At 40.1% G+C, this 18,522-nt stretch overlaps 1 protein-coding gene across 3 annotated transcripts in view; it reads right to left on the bottom strand.

The window, feature by feature from the left end:
• Positions 1-18,522, bottom strand: part of NFATC1 (nuclear factor of activated T cells 1) — a 128,811-nt gene that overhangs the window by 37,510 nt on the left and 72,779 nt on the right. For all 3 annotated transcript variants that reach the window (XM_081919446.1, XM_081919445.1, XM_081919447.1), the window contains exons 7-8: positions 9,265-9,320; positions 8,130-8,262 (exon numbers count right to left, since the gene is read on the bottom strand). In XM_081919446.1, the coding sequence (XP_081775572.1) occupies positions 8,130-8,262; positions 9,265-9,320 (189 nt within the window). The remainder of the gene's footprint in view (positions 1-8,129; positions 8,263-9,264; positions 9,321-18,522) is intronic.

Below are 18,522 nucleotides of genomic sequence, written 5' to 3'. Positions count from 1 at the left end.
TCAGGAAACTGAGCAAAACCAAAATTATCAGATTCATCCACCTTTAGACATAGCACCAGCCAAAATTACATTAGAACTTAATTTCTGCAGCAATGCTAGCTATAAATCAGTGATGTCTCCAAATGGTGACATCACAGCAGTTGGATAAACACAATGAGCGCCTGTGTGGACACAAATGTGGTAAGGGTCATTTAAGTTTTATAAACTGAAATGAAGGCTCTGAATGAGTAAGATATTAACACATCAAACCTTCACAAAAACCTTGCTGAAGGAGGACAAGTATGGTTGATTGTGTGTGTGTTGTTAATGAATTTGCAAAGTTCAGTTTGCTGTGATATATTAGAATCCAGAGTTTCTATTATTTATTTTGGTTTGTAGCTAGTATAATAAGTAAGAAATATGGCACATACTACAAAATACAAGGCATTCAGCAATTAATTGGGTGACTGCTGCTAAACAACAACCAAAGGTTCTGTGTTGTATTAAAGCCTAGTTAGATTATTGTAATCAGAGCTGTTTTAGGCAACATAATCAGTTGTGCATGCTGCAGTAAACCAGTTAGTTGAGACGTAAGATGTCACAGCAGATTTTCTGGTCTTCCTATAAAGAGCCACGCAAAGGCATAACGGGACTTTATTGGCTCTGATGTATGTACTTCTATGGCTCACATCTACACAAAGTCTTATCCTGTTGGGTTATTCTACTAAAAACTCAATATTAAGTATAATTATATTTCCAAGTAATTCAAATTACTCAGTGATGTTACAATTCTCTTCTATTTCCAAATAATTCGGTTATTCAGTGCTTTACAATTGCCGTTAAAATGTTTGGCTGTTCAACAAACACCAAAAGAGACAGGGCACTGTCAAACCATGGGCATTCAAGTTCGTCCAGAGGAAAACCCTGGGGCCTCCGATTTGCTTATGTGGAACTAATGATGCTAGAACATGCATTTTCTATCATATTACATTAAGCATGCAATTCTGAAAGAGGTAAACTGAGTCCAAATTTGTCTTTGCTTCTAAAGAAGATTCTTGGTCACAAGAAACACCTTACAGCCCCCCTCCCCCACAGCAACAGAAACAAAATGTGTTGCTTTGGCCACTTCTTTATGGTTTACCAAATGCAAGTTTTATTGGTTTGAGAACACTGGGATGAGATGGAGCCAAGGCTGAATGAAGCACAGAGAAGCAGCTGCCCATTATACTTTAGAGAACCCGATATTAGTTTCCATTGGGTGAGTGTTATAAAGAAAAGAGTGGAAGTGGAAGGGATGGATCTGGTTAAGATCCAGAAAACAAGGATATTCCAGTTAGCAAGCTTTTTGGCTGGGAGGGGGCTCCTATGCCTTTAACAGCTGCATGATAAATCGGACTTCAGCAGGTGAAGCTATTCCCATTACTGCATCTCTATGCCAGAAAATTCTTTGTCTGCTGAATCCATGCTTGCCATACAGCTGTTGAGACTAACTAGTTCTGATTATATGCTTAGGATGAACTGCATGCTGTCCTGTGATCCAGCATGCAATTTACTGCCTGATCCAAAAGAAGCAAAAGATTACCACGAATGCATGTGTGGATGTGTACATATGCTGAAAAACAGTAAAAAATACAAAATGAATGTGAATGCCAGAAGAGGCTACAGATGCTAAACCAATAAATACTGTTATTAAAGAGGATTCCAATGCATCCACAGGGTGGATATGATAAGTGCAATCTCTGGAATGCTGTCAAGCAAATCCCATAAATCCTCCATTGTTAGAGACAGTGGCATAAATCCATTAGGGAGATTTGGTTCATGTAGTTAAAATCTCGAGTCAAAAGGAAATGTCAGACTACCCTCCAGTTTCAACTATGCAGTTTTACTCATGAAGCCACACTGTGGAACATTCAGGGTTCTTCAGCAGGTTGTCAAGATCGGTGCTAAAACCACTGGATAACACATGTACTCTCCATCTGCAGCAAAATCCCAGTTACAAATGTAGGGAGGTATCCAATGAAGTTATACTTAAGAGTGGATGCACTGAAAGCAATGAACTTAAAGTAGTCACAACTAAAGCAAGTCCAGTTATTTCAGTGGACCTACTGTAGGATTCAGCTGGACACAACCCCAACTACTTTACTGTTATTTTTAACTCTTTAATCAGTGTTACAAGCCAATAATCCACTAACATTTCCACCACTGAGGATTAACTACATAATTGAAAATATATGATAAAACTGATAGGATTGCCAGCAATATATCCTGACTTAAGAGCTATCCTGTTCTCATCACTGCAGTTTGTAGACTACCTTGTCAACAAGCTTCTGTTGCTTTTAGAAAAAACTAATGGCATGATCTGATTTAATCAACAACAACTGTATAGTGACTAGTGCTATGTCAGAATTTTAAAATGTTTGATTCTTAATGTGAAAGTTGCAATGGAGGGCAGGGGTCAACCTTTTCATGCATTCATACCAATTGTTTCCCAGATTTGCTGCTGCTTTGGCGCTTTTTTTTTTTTTATAAAAAAAGTTGTAAGTGTTCGATTTCAGCCAATCTGGGAATCATGGTGTGACTGTGACAACTACATGGTATCACATAACAAATAAGTTGGACTTTGTGATACTGCCAATGCAGTTGTAGTTTGATATTTGGGCTGTTCTGGATAGGACTACATTTCCCCCTAAGGACTGTGTTTGCTGATTTTGGCTTCCTGGTCCAGCTCTGCTCCTGGGTGTCCAGGTGGCATCTACAGCCAGGAGTGCTTTTCATCCATTTGAGCTTGTATGCCAGCTGCAAACTGGGGAAAGAAAATATTGCTGCTTATAGCTACCAAGTTATAATATGCTTTATATGGGGCTGCCTCTGAAACACTTTTGGAAGCTGTAGCTAGTCCAGAACATGTCAGATAGATTATTAACCCAGTCCTGCCTCTTTGATCATATTACATCTGCGTTTAACGTCTCACATGGCCTTCCATCTGGTTTCTAGACACAATATGAAATGTTGGTGCCTGCACGGTTGAGGTGCAAGGTATTTGAAAGATAGCCTTCTCTCATATGAACCTATCCATGCTGCAGTCGTCACTTGAGGTGCTGCTATGTGACCCTTGTTTTCCAGTGTAAGGTAGGAGGGGAAGGGGCTATGGACCTCAGTCATGGTTCCCAAATTCCAGAACTCTCTTCTCAGGTTGGACACTTTGTTCCACTACATAATGTGCTGGGGAAATTAAAATTCTCCCCCACAGCTGAAGAGTTCTCTGAGTTCTCTCATTTTTAATATCAGATTTCTGTCCATTTATCCTTTGGCATAGAAATTGATCTGTCTCGTCTGCGTAAATGGTTGGCAGATTGCATCGTTGGCAGATGATGGCATATATTATATTAGAGGCTGTGCAGGTGAAAAAGCCCATAATTGTGTGGTTCATGTTGTTTAGTCCCATGATAAGAGTGGAGAGCTAACACTGCTGTTTGTAGCAAGGGTTTGTTCTATGGCTTATATGATTCAGGATGCACATTAGGTTAAGGTTTTACATTTAAAAGACAGAGCAATAGAAATGCTGACAAGAGGATCCATGAACAGGATCTGGAATCTCTAACAGGTTCCTGAACTTTCCAATTGCATATACATTATTATTTTCATAACATCTTTCTCCCATTTTAAATTTATGCGGCATGCATTGTTCAAACTGTGTATATGATTTCTCTACATCTCCACTTGTACAGTGGAATCTAGAATATATGCCAGCATTTGCATAGAGTTAAGAGTCTAGCTACAAAGCTAAAATATTTCTATTGTCCATTAACTGTGAATTCTGTAACTATATTCCAGAAATTGCATTTAGAAGACATCTGAAAGCAGCCCTGTATAGAGAAGCTTTTTAATGTGTAATGTTTTATTATGTTTTTGAATATGTTGGAAGCTCCCAGAGTGGCTGGGGCAACCCAGTCAGATGGGCGGGGTACAAATAATACAATGGTTGTTGTTGTCGATATGGATGAAATAACATATGGGTATATTTTAGTCATCTTTGATATCAAGAAATATTTATGACATTTGTAAGACTCGGGCCCTTTCCCCCCCTTTGCCATCCGACAGCTCTGCTAACCCAGCAAGGTTAAAGAGTTTGCTCAACTGAGCATGAAAGTTTAAAGCAGAAACATCTCAGGAGAGCAGCAATAAAAACACAGATCTGTGTCACAATAAAGGAAGCTGTAATATATTGCATCTTGGTTTTACTACTTTCACCTAGTAAAAATAGCTTAATATTTCAGTTTAGAAAGTGAGCTAACAGTGGGTGGAGGATGCAAAAAAAGCAAAAAGAAAAAGGCAGCGTGGCTCTTAAATACCACTAGAAAACTATCACTATAAATAGTCAATGAATAATTATAGATACTGAACAGGCAACAGAGCCCAACGCTAGCAGAAGTGGTCAATAACTACTATTTGAATTGCACCCAGTAGGAATTGGGCCAGTGCTGACCCAGACCATGTCAGACCCAGACCCAGACATATGGACAGCTGTGTGGTTGCATGCATACATCAGCAATTCTGAATTGAATAGTGGTTAAGAGGGTAAAGAACTCACATGGTTGCCTTTGACGAGTCACTATCTGCTAGTTCCTCCCTGATCCCACCCCTATAGCTACCGTATAGCGCAGCAATAGGGAGTACTGAGCCCTTAGTAAATGATACGAAGCAGCACTCTTCCATTTAAAATGGCTTTTTGCCACCATATAAACAGAGTGGCCTGATACCTATTCTCAGAATTGTGGACAGCTGGGATCACATTTATAAAAGTTAGGATGCCACAACCTGAGAATTGGCCCAGCCATGGCTGTTTATTTTGAATAGCATTTTATGAGTCTCTTCATGAGTCTGTCATGGTTGATACTGTTTGCATATGAGGAAAAAATGGTTGCAAGATCCAACTTTAAGTAGGCCCATCACAACTTGGCAGCTTCCTGCTCAGTTTAAAGATAGAGAGTTGACCACTTTGTCCAGCTTCTCAGACATCTTTGGTGATTTTTCAGGTCAAATAATGCTAACTTTATTTATTCAATAAAGTATTTTCATAAACTTTGAGTTTTTAGTTCATTGTCCTTGCTTCCTGTCACAAAAGTTTTAAGCCATAAAACCACCGCTGAGAGGGCATTGATAGGAAATTAGAGAGTGCTGTGACACTGAGATTAGAATATCAAATGGATTGAGCCAGACCCTCAGTATTTAATAAAAATGGACACTGCCAGAAGGGATTACAAGCAACTGAAAAAGAAAGAAGCATTGTTATCTGGAAAAATATATTTGGCAGTCTTTTAACTGACACTCATACCATTGGCATGGGTTTTAAAGCAGAGTGAATGGTTTCACTTGGCCTTAAATTTAAGTTTTAAAACAGATGTTGGTTACTGAAAGTACTATAAAAAATTAGGAACCAATTCACTTTCACATTGGTGGATTTTAAGAGAATATGATCTAAAATTACTCATTGCTATTAGTAGTAAAACTCCTGTCAATATGATGGGTGGCAAATGCCAAGCATCATGGGGGGTAGCGCCATTTGCTTTGTTTTTCCAGTACATGGTGCTAGAGCTCACTTGCCTTCACTCAGTTCAGCCCAGAAGGACTGGGCTCCATTGGGTCAACAGCAGAGTGTGGTGAGGTAGTAGGAATGCCACATCTCCCCACTATACAGTCCTAGGGACTGACGCTTAAACAATGACGGGAAGATACAGGCTTCTGCCATGTTTAGACCACACAGCCCTTCGTCAAAGACCCTGCTGCCATGGTGAAGCAAGTAAGAAGACTCAGAGAATGAGGCCTGTTGTACCCTTAATCTGCACTCTGCCAACATCATAGATCTTTGTGCTATGGAGCACAAAGGAATGACCTGCATGATATGGGCCGATGATGGGAAAAAACCTATCCTCCTTTCTTTCTCCTCCCCATTGTGTCAGGATCAGGCCTTGGGTACCCTTGACAAGACAGAGTTTGGGCAGGTGGGAAACAGCCCTTTGTTGTAAAATGGCTCTCACAGGCTTTGTTTATCCCACTCAGAACAATGCTTGCTAGATAAGTTGCTTTTCCTATTTTGCAGTTGGAAAAATGAGGTTGAGAGATAGGAACTTGCATAATTTCACCCATGATCTGAAGGCTGAAGTAGGACATGAACTCTTATCAGTAGCACCTTAAAGACCAACTAAGTTAGTTCTTGGTATGAGCTTTCGTGTGCATGCACACTTCTTCAGATACACTGAAACAGAAGTCACCAGACCCTTCTATATAGTGAGAAGGTGGGGAGGGGTATTACTCAGAAGGGTGGTGGGAATGGGTGATTGGCAGATAGCTGTGATGAGCCTGTTGACGACTCTTAATGACTGCAATAGGTCTTACAGGAAAAAGCAAGGGGTGAGAAGGTGAAAAATAGCTTTGTCATGTATAATGAGATAAGAATCCAATGTCTTTGTTCAGACCAGGTCTCTCCATGGTTTTAAGTTTGGTAATAAGTTGCAATTCAGCAGCTTCTCTTTCCAGTCTACCTATCAGCAGCAGCTTCTCTTTCCAGTCTACCTATCAGCAGCAGCTTCTCTTTCCAGTCTACCTATCAGCAGCAGCTTCTCTTTCCAGTCTACCTACCTATTACACAGCTACCTATCTGTAACATGAACTCTTATCTTGCAGATCCATGGTCCATTGTATATATTGGAAGTCACATTACCTCAGCAGGATTAAAACGGATCACTAGAAACCTGCTGCCTAAATCAACCACGGTTAATACACTTTTCATTTTCACCATAATGATCCGCAACCTTCACAGACAAATACGTATATCAAATAATATTTGGGTCCCGTTCAACCATCACAAAGGCGCCCCACAGTTAGCAGGGCACTGCTGGATATGATTATGGTTGCTATTTTCACATTCTCTTTTCCTTGAGTATATTTTGGCTCCAGCCCTCAAGCCACTTCCTCTGGAGCAGCCCCAATGACTTCTGTGGGAATGTCTTTCTCTCAGGAATTGTATGTGTGTATATGTATGTAGGTTTAAGGATTATAGCCTTTTGATTCTGAAATATGGATTTACCATATTTACAATAGTATATCTCACACCACGGAAAGGTACAGGATGCTGTTCCTTTCGATGTGATGTTAAAAACTAGGACTCCCTTTGAAGTAGAATGAGGTGAAATTAAAATGGCAGGTAATTTTGTTTGAAGAATTTCAGGTTTTGCTACAGATTTTTCAGCACAAATGTCTTCTCCTCTCATGAAATCCATAGTATTTATTTGTTCAGTAAGCAAAATAATTTCTCTGCAAAAACATGACACATGTGCACACACAATGGGTAGTCTGTCTCCTCTTTAAAACAGCCTGCTTTATTTTCACCAATGAGGTCTAAAAGAAAATGTTTAAAATAATGTTTTATTTTTAAAAGATGAGTGAATCAGTTGATGAAACAATGGCTTATAAATAAGGTCCATGAAGCTACTCGCATAACTTTGTTACATTCTGGGGTGCAATAACAAACAGGTGTTTTTGTTCTTTGCCAAGGCTGACCTCTCTATTTCCACTTAGGCCTGATGAGAAGGGAAATGGCTGTGGAGGTACAATGTCAATATATTCTATTTCCTTCTTAGCTCCAGGTTCTATGAGTAGCATCTATTCCAGTGTTTCCCAAATTTGGGTCTCCAGCAGTTTTTGGACTACAATTCCCATCATCCCTGACTATGAGTCCTCCTTGCTGGGGCTAATGGAAGTTGTAGTTCACAAACAGCTGGAGACCCAAGTTTGGGGAAAACTGATCTATTCTTTACATTTGATGCTACTCAAGTAGTTCACAGTGGTAGTGGATTGTGAGAAGGACAGACATCTCAATGAGCTAGAGGAATTTTTGTTGTGCTCCTGGTATTATTTTGCACCAAAATTAAGTCCTACAGAGAGGTCTACTGAAGCAACAAAATGATATTATTATTATTTTGCACAAGACATTCCCCTGCCTGCCCCAGATTATTCCACACATTGACATATCATCAGTTTGCTATTTGAAAGAGTGCTGCACAGTTATTATAATCATTTTGTCTTACATATTTTAAAAAAATAATACAATACTTATTCTCTGCAGCTTGAAGCTAGAAATATGTTGTTACCATTAGCAGGAAGGTAGGTGAAAAGCTGGTACTGGCTTCTCTTTCTCTTTCCATTGCAGACATAGAAATTAACTTGGACGGGACTTGTAATTCTCTGATTGCGGAACGGTGGAATCTCAATCACCAATGAAGTCTAAAAGAAAATGTTTTAAATAAAGTTTTGTTTTGAAAAGATGAAACAATACAGAAGGTCCACGAAGCTGTTCACATTCATGCAAAACTTTAGGGATAGGCCTCCAGAGCTTTGCAAGAGTATTTCCTACACATTTGAATTTTCTTACAGTGTCCTGTGCCATGGGTAATCTGAGCAACTCAATGAGAGGGTTTTTGGTTTGTTTTTGCAGTCATGCATTTCAGTACAAAATGCACCTGATGCGAATATGTGTGTATTTATTTATTGCTGTATATACTTAAGAACATAAGAAGTGCCTGTTGGATCAGGCTGATGGCCTTTCTTGTCCAGCATCCTGTTCTCACAGTGGCCAACCTTATGCAACACCGCTGTCTCCTCCTGTGGCTTCCAGCACATAGTATTCAGAAGCATACAGCCTCCAATTGTGGAAGCAGAACATACCCATCTTAGCTAGTTGCCTTTGGCAGCCTTATCCTCCATGAATTTGTCTCATTCTCTTTCAAAGCCACCCAAGTTGGTGTCTCTAACCACTTTTGGTGGGAGTGAATTCCATAACTATCTGTCGTATAAGCACTATGTTTCATCTGCCCTGAATCTTCCAACATTCTGCTTTGCTGGATTACCAGAAAAAAAATTCTCTATCCATTTTCTCCATGCTATCCATAATTGTATACACATTGATCATGTCGACTCCTGCACATCACAAAATTAAGATAACTGCAGATTTCAAACGGATTGCTGAGTTCTGCTTTGCATATTGTTTCAGAAAGTGTAAATTTGTTAGATTTGGCTTTAAATGCATATTGACTCAAATTTCTCATCTATCCATAACAGTCACTCAGAGTGTCTCTCCCACATCCATACACAAACATACAGTGTGTGCACATTGTACTGATATTATGCTAGCTGAGTGGTGAACATGCACACACACACACACACACACACACACACACACGAGAGAGAGAGAGACATTATGATGTTTCTCAAAGGGGAGATACTTACTGGCTTACACAACTCTTTGTCAGTTTTGGCTTCCATTTCCCACACGTGATGACCATCTAAAAAACAAGAACAAGAAAAGAAGTTGTCTAATTCTACACCGTTATCTATTCACAGGTGTCAGAAATGAAAAGGGGATCTCCCTTTTTGAGACAGCCTTAATTTAATATCGCACAGAGAGGATGAAGTTGAAACAGGCACGTTGCTTCTTTTGTAGTTTTTGATTCTCCAATGCAATCAGCCTTCCAAGATGATCCTAGCAAACATTTCGCAGAATGTACAGGAAAGACAAATTGCAGCAATAAAAGTGCTAGCACATTTGCAAAGCTAAGCAGGATCTGGTATGGTTTCAAATTAAGTGGGCGACCACATATTGAGATTCCTGCATTGCAGGGGATTGGACTAGATGACCCTTGGGATCTCTTCCAACTATGATTCTGATGGGCCATGGTGGCTGGAGCCAATGGGAGTTAAAATCCAACAACATCTAGAGTGCCTTTGGTTTCCCCATCCCAAGGCTACAGTGTTGGACTTAGGAGAGTTGGCTTCAAATTCTTATCCAGCCATAAAGCTTTCTAGGTAACTTTGCACCAGTCATGATGATCCTTCTCTCTCTCTCTAGATAACCTGTGTCCTAGAACTGTTGTGGGCATAGGAAAGAAAAGGAGAAACTGGACATGAGAAGTCTGTTAAGGGCAAAGGGCACAGACTAGATCCCACTCATTGTTTTATCAGAGCTGAAAATAGGATAGAATGAAAATGCTATACCTAGAACCGTCTGAGCTGGTTAAGAGTTTGTAGTCCTTTCAGCTTTGTAAATGAATTACCAGAGCTTCAGGCTTTTTCTATGTTCAATCTATTCTGAAAGATTAATTACTTGAATTGGGATTCTGTTTTACAGTTCCTGCCAACTCATCAAATCTTTCAATTATTTTTTACAGTGCCATTGCTGTATATTACTTTTCCTTTTTTCCCTTTTAGGCTGATTACAAATGTGTGTCTGTTCATGAAAGTTTTTTAGGTGTTACGTTAAAGGAAGGGGTTGTATCGAGTCCTTTGACTATCTGAGAGAGTTAGTGTTGCTCCAATACAAAATTCTCTTGAGACTGTCCAGACTTTAGCTGCTGCAGAAAAGTTGAGGGGAACAGATGACTCAATAAGAGTTAGTGACATTTCATTTAACAAAAACATAAGGAGGAGAAACTGTTATGAAGCAGAAACCAAAAAGCAAAGAATTAAAAAAACAAAGAATTAAAGAGAGAGAAAAAAGCAGGCAATTCCTCATGTTACGTCTGGTGAACCAAGAGGGAAATCTCTACACCCACGGACTGGGATCAACTCCAGGAGAGAAACCTTAGAGCACTACGTCAACTTCTTACAGTAAACATGTTTTGTAGGTTTATCTGGATCAGCTAATTTTGTTTTGTTTTTTTAAGGGGGAAAAAGTTGGGAATGGATGGAATAAATTTTAGGGGTCTCAAAATGCTAAAAGACTTGCTTATACTGGAGAAAAAGGTCTTATGTCAGTACAACATTTGCCAAGTATCCTACCCAAGTATGCTAGATGCCGTCTCCAGTCAGAATGTGCCGGAGGAGTGAGGAGTGATACACCACAAAAGTTTCCATTGTAAGGCTGCCACATCTGCATCAGCCTGGCTGACTCACAGCCGAAGGCAACTCCCTGCCTGGCCGAAGTCCAACAAAAGTACACCAGAGCAATTTATACCTTTCCAAAATGCAAATAATTCAAATTACAGACATAACATAAAGCTGAAACAGACACATTTCAGGCATTCCCTTTAAAGTTTAACTCACTCAAGTGATTCTCTCCAAATGGACTTTGTTGTTGTTGTTGTTGTTGATAGTGTGTGTAAAAGAAAGGGAGACGGAAACCTAGCAAACCACTCATATATGCTCCTCTCATCCCCAGAAACTTTTTTTTGGAACACATGTTTCTTCAGTGAGGTGTTGTTACTTTCTGTACTGGAGCAATTAATCTAATATCTGACCCTTTAAAAACCTGGCATTAAATTTGTTTTGATTTCTTTCTTTCTTTCTTTTACAGTTTAACTTTTTGCCCAAAAGCTTAAACAGCATTTTCAAAACTGAATTTTAAAAGACGCACATAGACAACTGAAATAGTTCATAACTTGCCTCTGAACGCAAAATTCTTGAATTGTTTGCAAACAGACGAATTCTAAGATTATATCCATTGTGGGATTGTTGCTGCCACTGTGAAGCCTATCATTAGTCTCCCTCTCTCTTTTTTTCTTTAAGGGAAACAGACTCACTAAACAGCAGTCAAGCTTTCCTGTTTATACAGCTGAAAGGGGAGTGGGAGGGAAATCCCAGAAGAAGCAAAGGCCACTGATATAATTTGAGGCTTCCACCTTCACATTAATGGGCTTTCAATAAAAGGCACTAAAGAAAACAATGCAGATGAGGTGTGCATTCACACATTCACTTCTATATCAAAGTCCCCACATTTTAGTGTGTGTGTGCTTTCTTTTCAGCACACATGTGAAAGGGTTAACAGGACTTGTGTTTCTAAAACATGTCTGTGGCTGGTTTTGTGTTGGCGCAATACCAAAAATAACCACAATTAACTCTTTTGAATGTGCACATGTTCTAAAGAACAGCACACCGTTATGAAGAAACACGATTATTATTTTTTGCGCGTGAGGAGACTAGGTGGCCATATCCAAACAATGAGAACTGTTTACAATTTTAAAACACCACCGCCAAACCCTTGCCATGTTTCCTTGTGGCATAACGGATAGGGAAGTTTCCACAGGAGGATTGAGGTAAATTAGTTCTCTTGCATGAAGGCAAGAGCTTCAGTCAGAAACTCTGGCATTTGGAGATTGATAACAGTGGTGGCCAATTCTGCACACCTACTGCATTACTATATAGGCTGGTTTTGAATTCCTAAAAATATAAGCGGGGTTCTGAAACGGAACGGCTGAGCGCTGAATGAGCCTTTGTAACTCACTCTGTATCAACTGCTCTCTACGGAGTTAAAAAGGAAACTCTGCAGAAGTCAAAAAGTAAAAATATTCCAAAACCATTAGGGAATTCCCTGTAGCATGAGTCACAGAAACGGCTTCCCCACCACACCCATCGAGAAGATTTCCACATAAAAAAGGCATTGTGGGCTTGTTCTAACACAGCAGCAGCAAGAGCAAAAATATATTTTGTGTATCTCACCACTTCAGTTATTTCTATTGAGATATTGTTGCTAATTTTACTTAGCATTTTTCTCATTTATTAGAGTCTGTGGGAAAAGAGGTTTCAGAGGAAACAGGCTAAATCCTTGAATGAGTGCCATGGATTATGCTTCAATTAAGATGAAATAATATATTTAATATGAATGCAATAGGTTGTGCTTCAGTTAACGTGAACATAATTAGTGTGCATAGTCTTACCAAAACACTTATCCCATTCTTAGTACCAATCACATTAACTATGGTTTGCTGGAAACATGAAACATCAAGCATGGATTATTAAACTATATTGTTTCAACAAACCATAGTTAAGGTTAAAGATTAAGGTTTCAATGTAATGTGATTACCTGAAATTAGAAGCCAAGGCAGCAACACTGAAAGAGGAGAGGAGATTGCATCCACCTGAAGCCTACTCATTCCCATCAAGACAAACCATCGACTAATTGCTATATGAACACAGCACTTTTAGGTCCTAATTTCAAGACAACATAGCCTGCCTTTATTTTTCAAAGATTTAGATAAAATAATTGCCTGCGATGTGGCCGAGTAGTGATGAATTTATAGTACCAAATTATTAATTAACCTGTATGTATAGCTTCCAAATTATTAATTAATCTGTATGTGACCAGGGGCTTTCTACGGTAGTGCCAAAAATTGTGGAAACCCCTCCTCTAGGAGATTTGTCAAGCTCCTACCCTTCCAGTGTACAGGTAGGAACTTAAACACGTTTATTTAAGCAAGATTTTGATGCTTAGCGATTGTTGCCTCTTCAAGTGCTTAACCTTGCTGCTGTTGTGCATCTTGATTTGATTTAGTATTTGTGTGCAGTTTTTCCAACAACAAAGGGGAGCTTAAAGCTTTATTTTCTTTCAACTATTAGGGATGGCTATTTATGTTTTTTGTGGGGGTTTTTTTTAAGAAGCTTTGTGGATATTTGCTACAGAAAACAAAGTAAAAATATCAAATTAAATAATTCATTTTGCTTAATTATGTTTCTCTTATTAAATTTTGGGGTTTGAATTCTGCTGCTGTTGATCTAATACTTTAACCACATGTTCAGACTTCAAACTGAGATTATTGGTAAATACCCTAATAATCAAGGGTCTTATGAGGAACTTTTGAGGGGTTGACTAGATGGCCCTAGATTGGACAACTGGGTCCAAACTAACAAAATGAATTTCAATAGGGGCAACAGAGGAAGGCAACCAGGATGATCAAGAGTCTGGAACCCAAGGCTTATGAGAAATGTTTAAGGGAATTCGTTGTGTTTATCCCGGAAAAGAGGAGATTGAGAGGAGCTATGATAGCTATCTTCAAATATCGAAAGTGCTGTCACATGGAAGATGGAGCAAGCTTGCTTTCTCCTGCTCTGGAGGGTAGGACTCAAACCAATGGATTCCAGTTACAAGAAAGGAGACTCCAGTAAAACATCAGAAATAACTTTCTGACGGCAACAGCTGTTCAGCAGTGGAACGGATTCCCTCAGAAGGTGGTGAATTCTCCTTTTGAGGAGGTTTTTAAGCAGATGTTGGATGGCCCTCTGTCATGGATGCTTTAGTTGAGATTCCTGTATTGCAGGGGGTTGAATAAGATGACCCTCAAGGTCCCTTCTAACTCTATAATTCACTGAAAAAGTAAGTGCAAGGTGGTACCTACAGTTTACAGAGGAGTATAGGATGTTTCAATATGGATCTGGCGTAAGTAATTTCTCTTCTCACAGGTGAGAGCTGAGTGCAGCGTAGGGAACAAAGGTGAACAAACGACCCCAGAAGGAGCATGATGTGTACCCCACCAATGATACTACCCCTCTCCAGCATCCCATACTTCCCATTGGACTACAGCTCCCATTATCCCTAACCATTGGCTATGCCAACTGGGGCTGGTGTGAGCTGGAGTCCAATACAATTTGTAGGGCACCATGTTTCCTAACCCAACCAGAGCAAAACTGGGCTGAGGTGGCTCTGAACATCTGCCAGGAGTGTAGGAGTGTGAGTGTAAGAGGTAAGAGACTCTGGGTATTTTTTTTTTTTTAGGGATTTGGGGATTCTCCCATTTTCTCCCCATTAATGGTCCACCATTTGTTTGGGGTTCAACTCTGCTGGTATTCCAGTAGAACTCTGGGGTTTGAAATAATGGATTGTGTGTGGGGGCGCACACACCCTATTTAGTAATGGCCGCTTATCCGTTTCCATGGTGAGTGGCAGTTGCGGCCCACCACAGCACCTCAAAATCCCACGGAGCCTCGCCATGTTGTTTTGTGACCATTGGCTCGCCTCCCTGGTCGCCATGGAGCATTGTGGGCACCGCTAGACCCTTTGTTCAAATTTAGCCAATCCGTGGTGGCCTGGGAGGCGGGGCTTGGGGAGTGGATCTGAGGAGATCCAGGTTCAGCACACCCAACCTCACTGTAAGGTTGTGAAGCTAAACCGGCATGACTTCCCCCAAATAATTCAAGGAGCTGCAGTTTAAGGGTGCTGAGAGTTGTTAGGAGACCTATACTCCCCTCCTAGAGTGACAATTTCCAGAATTCCCAGTGAAGAAGGACAGATTGTTATATAATGATGATGGTGATAATCTTATTATTTGCATGCCACTCATCAGACTGGGTTGCCTCAGCCACTCTGGGTGGCTTCCAACAAACCACTCTTGGAATGTGGGAGAAGGGGATTTGTGGTTCTGTGAACAACTTTCAGCACCCTTAACAAACGACTCTCCCCAGTATTCATTGGGGGAAGTCATGTCTATTTAAAGTGCTTCAAATGTGTGGTGTAAACTATGCCTCTAATCCTAAACATACTTGGGAGTAAGCTCCACTAAATCCAGTGCGGTTTATTTCTGAGTAACCATGCATAAGGTTATGCTGCAAGGCTGTGATTCTAAGTATGCTTATGTGGAACAAACCGTTTGAAACTGTACACAAGTATCTAAGGGACATATTGACCTTAATAGCCCTCATCGAAATACTGTATGGCAAGACTCGGTAACAGTGATACCGTCTTACGTGGATGGCATGCATCCCATACTATCTTTGCCTTTTCCTGTGCTGCAGCGTTAGGAAAATCTGAAATGTATTTCCTACCAGCGACGTCACTGCTACTGTGTGCTCGTGAAAGGATTCCGCACTGCAATGGTTCCATCATCTGATTAAACTCCCTGCTAAAGATATCTGTTTCTGGTAAGTGGCCAGGGACCCCTTTATAAAACTAGCACCACTCCCGGAAATAGGGACAAGTGACCTTTCCATTAACTCTTGTGCTCCAAACTGTACAATTCTCGTGTTTCTAGCCCCTCTCGATGGCAGAGGCTTTCCTTGCAAATGAGCAGACACAGAAATGGATGCAGCAAGCAAGTGAAATGGGTGTGGTGGACTCTGAGAGATAGGCAGCCGCAGAAAACAACATTATGCAGAAGGCATGTGACCGAGGGATATTCTCCCACTTAAGTTTATTACGTGAACTGCAGCTTGACTACCAATCTGAAACTTGACCCTTTTCTGGCCACTTGCCCCTCAAACTGCGACTGCTGCTGGCAATGGAAAGACCAATGGAAAGATCTCGGAGAATGTAAGATCTTTTACCAAATGGAGTTCAGCCAAAAGTCTGCTCACTAGTCTCCACGTCTCATCTCATCGGAAGAGACGCCAAACCTTGAGCCTTCAAATGCTGCAGTGAAAAACGAAATGTCTACAGAAGCAGAGCTCACATCCAAAGGCCCTTCAAGTATCTGAGGGACGTGTCTGTTTCAGGACCAATTCCTGCCCCACTTCTAGTAATCTTTCTCCTGAAGAATCTCCTGATCCCCCTGGACAATTCTTTTAAAAATACAAGTGATATAATTCAGCTAAACTACAGGGCTATGTGAATAGTCTAAACTGCCCAAACTCAATGACGACTTCTTATTCCGTACATTAAAAGATGCATTAAAGCCTTCCGCATTCTAGGAATATAATATAGTGCACCTAACTACCCTGCTTTTCTATGAAAACTCATGGGATTAAATACAAACGCTTCCAGAAAATATAAAGCAGGCTATGTTGCTTGCTAAAAGCAAATGTAGAAACATATTCTCCATGGGAAACTACCAAGAATATGATTCTCAATACAGATCATTCCCCCGGCAGCATTCCTATCCCCCCAAAAAAATTAAGAAAACAACAACAAAATTAACTCATATCCCATCAAAAACTCATATGGAAGAGCAAGGAAGAAATGAAATTGGTGCTTCTTCCAAATAAAACATTATTTAACAAAATGTCTGTTTGTGAGAAACTTATGAATCGATCCTGAAGGCAAATTAATATAATTGTGCATGTGATTATAGATGTCACTTGATTAGTGCAATGTGTTCTACTGCTGTGATGAACCATCCTTTACCCATCACATTGCGTGCAACAAAAGGTGAGCCAAGCAATTCCAAGCTTATCACATGTTTATCAGTGCGTACTGATTGTGTCAGATCATCTTGAAGATACCCTGAACAAACATGGAAGTGCTTAAACTGGGATGTTATAAAGCCAGGGATCTCCAGCCTTTTTTGGGGTCTGCTGGCACATCTGCAAACTGGATTAACTGTCCTGGGCACTGCACACACCAATTGTACACTCAAACCAATTATATTGGCTACAATAGAATGCTTCTTGGAAGTCTAAGCAGGAAGAAGATTTATTGGGTGCCAGGGAAGAACTCTGCAGCTGCATGCATGTTCACGGATACCACACAGTCACACATATAGGCCTTGACCATCATAGGAAGCTTGATTCTCAAAAGGCATCCCTCAGGCATCCCTGAGATGGCTTTTGAAACGATGTCTGCCATTTTTCTCAATTATGATTCCATAAATTGGATTGACAGGGTTACCTACGAGCAAACTAACGTTTATACATTTGACAAAGCATCTTACCAAATTATTTTAGTGCTGAATTATGAATTCTGCCATTTTTTAAACACACGTCACAGACTTCAGGAAGAATGTAGTCAACATTCCTTTGAGCTCGTGCCACGCACACACCTTGGCCAGTATAGTTAATGTTAACTCTGAAGACGCTGAAGATTTCTCCCGAAAAAGGAATCTTATTACTGCTTCTCAAACTCGCTTTATTGAATGCTAACCTAAATTTAAAAAGCAAGATAAATTGAAAGATGGTCCCAAACCACAACTCTTTCTGTTCAAAGACGAGTTTGCAGCAGCCAAAGGAAGTACTGGACTCACTGCTACAAGGAAATCTTGAATTTAAGAAGGCTGAACCTATAAAATATAGCTGGCATCTTCTTCTTTTTTAATAACTGTGTGACTGAGTGTCTTGGATACACACTTAATATTGACTTTCACTTCTGGAAAATATAGCTGGATGTGCAAGCAATAATTTATTGACAAAAAAGCCCCTGAAGTAAGGGCTTACTTCAACACTTTATTTTTTAAAAAACAGCCTTATAAAATGCCTGAGGAAATTACAGTACACTTCTGAAGACAGCATGCTATGGCTCTTGAAAGGAGAGCAATCCCAACCCCAGCTCTCACTACTGCATAAAAAATAACTCTGCTTTCAGAAGAGGTCTTTGCACAATGTTTCTCCCCCAACAAGCTTTTTAGATAAGTATGTTAAGCAGCTAATAATATTCTTCCACCTAGCTTTTCCTTTCAGCATTAAGAAACACAGACACAGAACACTGTAGGTGAGGCTAACGTCTTATAAATCTTCTCATACTTCTTTTTTAAAAAGCATTGAAGAGGGAGTTAAGTTGAGACCACAGCTCTGCCTCTGGCTTGAAGTTCAAGAACGGACTTGATGATTCTTCAGGGCTTCCCTTTCATATGAGTCATTGTTAAGATAGTCCAACAGTGCCTCTTCTCCCGCCTTTCCCATGCAAGGACAATGCTATTTCTCCAGATCCTAGCAACTGAAAGCTAGCCCTTATAGGGAGGCAGAGTTCACAACATTCAGTGAATTAATATATTGGAATGCTTTGCATAAGCAAATGCTATTATATTTATAGATCACATTAATTATCATAGACCTTATTATAGCCTTTGAGTTATC

The sequence above is a fragment of the Podarcis melisellensis genome, assembly GCF_964234715.1.
Source record: "Podarcis melisellensis genome assembly, chromosome: 7".
NCBI lineage: Eukaryota > Metazoa > Chordata > Lepidosauria > Squamata > Lacertidae > Podarcis > Podarcis melisellensis.
Note: the sequence above shows the minus strand (reverse complement) of the source record. Positions and strands in the feature narration are given on the sequence as shown.